Source organism: Manihot esculenta, chromosome 5 (genome assembly GCF_001659605.2).
Source record: "Manihot esculenta cultivar AM560-2 chromosome 5, M.esculenta_v8, whole genome shotgun sequence".
In the NCBI taxonomy this organism is placed as follows: Eukaryota; Viridiplantae; Streptophyta; class Magnoliopsida; order Malpighiales; family Euphorbiaceae; genus Manihot; species Manihot esculenta.
This window is the reverse complement of record NC_035165.2, coordinates 13,461,968-13,467,069: the sequence shown is the minus strand read 5'-3', so window position 1 is coordinate 13,467,069 and position 5,102 is coordinate 13,461,968. Positions and strand designations below refer to the sequence as shown.

The 5,102-nt window shown below is 37.7% G+C and overlaps 1 protein-coding gene across 1 annotated transcript; it reads left to right on the top strand.

The window, feature by feature from the left end:
- Positions 1-1,811: 1,811 nt before the first annotated feature.
- Positions 1,812-4,894, top strand: LOC110616191. Its single transcript, XM_021758540.2, has 2 exons — positions 1,812-3,090; positions 3,202-4,894. Exons 1-2 carry the CDS (start codon positions 3,081-3,083, stop codon positions 3,699-3,701), a joined length of 510 nt encoding a protein of 169 aa, XP_021614232.1. The 5' UTR covers positions 1,812-3,080; the 3' UTR covers positions 3,702-4,894.
- The last annotated feature ends 208 nt before the right edge of the window (positions 4,895-5,102 follow it).

Genomic DNA, 5,102 nt, shown 5'->3' with positions numbered 1-5,102 from the left:
TCGTATATAAGCCAGCCAATGTCAATCCCCCACCAATATATTTATAAAAAATAAAAAATTATATTAAAATATGACCAAATCTTGTCGGTCTGCTTTATCAAAATTAAATTGACCACCAAGCAATTTTTCAGCAAATTCCTAGCGGTGGAAGTCTAATGTGATTCGACCTTCATTCGCAGCGACGACTACAAGCTATTTAGCAGCTGGAGAATTAGAGATTGTGCCTTGCCGGTAACGGATGGATACTAAAGGCAAAGACAAGAGAAGAAGAATGGACAAGGAATCCGATGAAGCCAGGAATAAGAAGGTGAGACAAGGAGATCCGGAGGACGCCACAGAGGAGGAAGTCGAGGAATTCTTTGCGATCCTTCGGAGGATGCAAGTGGCTGTCAAGTATTTCGAGAAGGGGAATGGTGAAGACTGGCGAGCTGCCGTAGAGGCCGAGGTGGTGGCGGCGGCGGATAGTGCAGATGAGGATGAGAAGGACGAGATGGAGAGGAAGAAGGAGGAGTTGGTGGTGCCGGAAAGGCGGCCGATTGTGGAAGATGCTGGAGTTTTGGACTTGAACGTCATGCCAGATGTGGAAAACAACGAGATATAGCCGGGACGGTCGAGATCTAAGCTGCCGCGTGTGGTGGAGCAACAGAATGGAGCATCTGGAGTCTCGCCGCGTGTTTTGCATGAGCTATTGAGCTTAGGTTTTCTTTTTCCCTAATTCCCTTTTTCTTAATTTTATTTTCTGGTATGATCTGTTTAATTATATCTCTTAACAACTCCGCTAATATACAATTAAAGAAAAAAACAAACTCAACTAATATAATTAATTGCTTAATGCTGTAAGCTACATATAAGAAGACTTTGCCTGTAGCAAATGGTATAAAAATTCACACCAATTTATTTTTTTTTCTTGAGTGGTAGTTAAACTATATTTTTAGATTCATCTCACATGTTGCAATCTTCTTTTTTCTTAAAAAAAATTTGGAGTCATCGTTCTTGGTTCCTCAAAGATGGAGTCATGGTTTAATAATTTTAATAAATTTTTATTTTTAGTGAAATTGAGTGCAATAGTAATTAACTTTTATTTTTAAATTAATTAAAATTGGTTATAAAAATTGAATAATTAAAATTATTTATTATGTGTTTGGTTGCAAAAAAAAAAAACTAATAAATGGTAAAACTCTTCAATCGGAGAATTGTGTAGCTAGATAAAAAACAAAAAGGCCTTCATAAACACTTTTTTTTACTTTAAATATTAAATAACTATTTTTACATGAATTAAAAATATGTATATATAATTAAAATATTAAATAATTATATTTCATGAATATAAATATAATTATTTTTACATAAAATAAAAATATGCATATATAATTAAAATTATTATTTCAAATAAATAAAAACAGAGTTATGTAATATTTTGAGAAGTTAATTCATAAATTATGAGTTCAAAAAGGAAAAGTTTTTATAATTTAAAATGAATAAAAAAGAATAAATTTATCCTTAATAAGGTGGAGGAACATTATTATTATTATTATCATTATTATTATTATTAATATTAAGCGTTTCGTTTATAGAAAGTAATTTATATTTATAAAATAATTTTTTAAAAATTATTTTATGAAAATTATTTTTTAATAAGGTAATTTATTTTTTATTATTAATTTTAATTTAAAAAATAAAATATATTAATAAATTTATATATAAAAATTTTAATAAGATTATAAAATGTGAAAAATAATTTTTTTCTTAAAAAATAAATAATATTCCTTAAAAAATAATTTGATTTTTCTATTAAAAAATATGAAAAATATATTTTTTTCGTAAAATAAATAGAACTTAAATTTTACCATAATCATTTACATATAAATTTTGATCACATTTGAATAATAACGAAAAAGAAAGATGTCCGCCCTAATTTTTTTTTAAATTTTTGAATTTTTTTTATTTATCAGGATATTTTCCATCCATAGACTAATCCTTTGAAGTTATTAAATGATCCTTCAAAATGTCGTATTAAAGATCGAATGAGTTACATGCGCCTTACGACAGTAACGAGTAGCAGTTATTAGCAACATATATTGCTAACAAAAAATAAATAAATAAATAAAACCATATATTAACAATAACTTGTTGGTTGTGGTTGTGGAAGGCTATTGATGATTGGTGATCCAATAGAATAGGGTTTTACAAGGGTTTTGGTATTGAAAAATAATCTTCAAAAAAACTTATGCTACCTGGGGAGGGAGCTCCCCTTTTATCCATTTCGCTTTGCTTACTGGTGACGTGTAAAGGCCTCTCCGTGATTGGGACACGCGTCTCTGACATACAGATTCGGGTGTACGAGGGTATCAGCCGCCTGCTCCATGCGTAACGACCTCTGATTCTCCTCGTGCGTACGTTCGAGCGGATCTGCCAGGCTGTCTGAGTAGGGCTCTGGATACTGGGTTGGGCCGAGAGTTGGGCCGGACGCTGGGCCCAAGAGGAGAGGACCTGCTTCGCGTGGGCTGGACCGACCTGAGTGAAGAAGCTTGATCGAGCCCGGCCTTGAAGGATGAATGAGTTGGGCCTTTGGCTGTGGTCAAGGCCCAGGACCGGGGTAAAGAAATCCAGTGGTCATCAATTGCCCCTTCACCTTCTCGGTAGTTATTGCTTTCAACTGCCGAGGGGGGGAATATCAAGAACCATTATGACCGCGTCTGTTCGTGTTCAGATGCCTTCATAACATCCTTTCATCTTTCTGTCGTTGCGCAGTTTTTGAATCTTATCTGCTTTTTCCCCTTTCTGGCTTTTCTCTATTCTCCGTGTCCTCTGTTACCTTTGCTTTCTTGTCGTCATTATCTGGACATGTCCTTTCTTTCCTATCCCATGAACATCTGTCATTGCTAACTTAGAGTCTAATATAACTCTATCTTGTGCTAGGGCCTCAGACTTCCGGGTATATATCAACGCCAGCTTTTCTTCATTCTTGGACCCTCTGTTGGAGTAAGGGATTCTTCCGTTTCCAGTTTTCTGTCTGCTTCCTTCTTCCGACGAGATTGTCCTGTTTTATCTGCGAAGGATCCATTTGACGCCTTCTCCAAATGGCTGGAGGTGAGCCTGAGTTTGTATTGCTTTGTTACTCCATAGATTTGCTTTAATCTTGCCTTTATCATCTTGATAGAAAATTGTTCTGACTTGTCTCTGTTTTGAAACTTTTTGCAGTACCTGAGATAAAAATGGGTCAGCTCAAAATTTTTAAAAATTGGAGGTTACCTCTAAGGAGTCTGAGCGTTGTTTTGGAGGTCCTTCTGGTAGGGAGGTCGACGGTTGAGACCATTCGGCAAGTCGCTGGAACTATTTCACCCAGGTCGTCTGGCCGGCCTCCTCCTTTGCTTGTTGTCCGGATTCCGAAGAGGTTTTGGGGTGTTGAGGGGTTTGCTCTAATTTTACCTTTCTTCGGGAGAGACAAGGAAATTTCCCCGATGCCCCTGTTATCTGCTTTTGATATAAATGGAAGTGGTGAAAATGCTCAACTTATTGTTCCCTTTGGTGTGAAGTACCAGTATTATGCGAGGTTGAGATCTGCTGCATTCAGTCAAGCTTCTGGCGATACCTTCGAATGTATGCTCAGCGATCTCCTTGGAGCCGTAACTAGAAAGCCTGTGTTTTCATGGTACATACGGACAAGCTCGGATATTATATCCTGTCCTTATGTATCGTGAATCACATCTGGGCAATCAGGGTGTCGACCTATTATAGGGGAACAGTGAGAAATACTTATGGGAATCAACTTGTTCAATTCCCTTATAATAGCGAGACAGATCTTGGCCTTTTCTGCCAAACTCACATTCTGAGCTGCGAGAGTTCCTCCGAGCTGAAGATTAGAGTAGTGAGGTAGGTGATGACGATGTAATCGAAGATGGTGAAGTATCCGGACATGTAAATCCTTTAAGGATAGTCTTCCATTCTGTAGGCCCGGACATGTAAATCCTTTAAGGATAGTCTTCCATTCTGTAGACTCGGACATGTAAATCCTTTTAAGGATAGTCTTCCATTCTGTAATGTACTTTTCTTTTAATGAAATTCTTGTTTTTCGTTCATACTTGAGCTTGTTCTTTTCTTTGTCGTGGATGGAGTACTGATACTGCTTTCTTCATAGCCTTAGCCAACTAAATTTTATTTTTTCCGAGCTGAACTGACCGTATTTGTGAGCTTTTGCTTTTGATCAATGATCTGAACTCCGGATCCACTTAGCCAACTGAGCTTTCGCGTTACTCTTTCTGAGCTGGACTTACAGACCTGTGAGCTCTGTCTTTACTCGATGGGTTGAGCTTTGAATCTCTTTAGTCAGCTAAGCTCTTAAGTTACGTTTTTCGAACTGGACTGACCGACCTGTGAGCTCTATTTCGGTTTACTTTTTCCGAGCTAGAATGCCGACCTGTGAGCTCTACTGTTATTTCATAAGTTGAACTCTGAGCCCTTAGCTCTGTATGTTTCCGAGGTGCCCTTGTTGCCTCCGATCTCGCAGCATTTGTTCAATAACAATCGAATCAAATCTTATAACTTTTTAAGTGAGAAGCAGGTCTGACTTTTATCATGCTCCCACCTGTTTATACTTTTGAGTCTTTTCATGACTTGCCCCTCTATTTCCTTGGTATTTACCGTGGAAGTGGTGAAGTGGTGAATCTGGCAAGTTGAGTTACTGTGACTGACGAGTTGGGCTTGTATTATGTAGATGGCAAATGGGCTTATGTAGATGGGCTGTCATTGTGGACTTGGCCTTTGACGGATGTGGAGAAGCCCAGCGATCATCCTTTTGCCCCTTTACCTTCTCGCTGGTTATTAGATAACCGTTGAGAGGGTAAACTTCGAGAGTAATTAATGATCGCGCCGCTCCAAGGCAAAACTGTTCAGATCAACGTTTCATCTCATTATTGCCTTTCATTTCGAATTCCTTCTGTCTTCTGAAGAAACTAGCTCTTTTCTGCTCTCTGTCTCCCTGCAACTCCTTCTGCTTTTTTCACCTTATTGCATTTTCAGGTACGCTTCCTTGTTCTTCCATGGCCCTTTCAGAGCTTCCTGATGTTGTTGACATTGAGTCGCATATTACTCCTTCCAACATA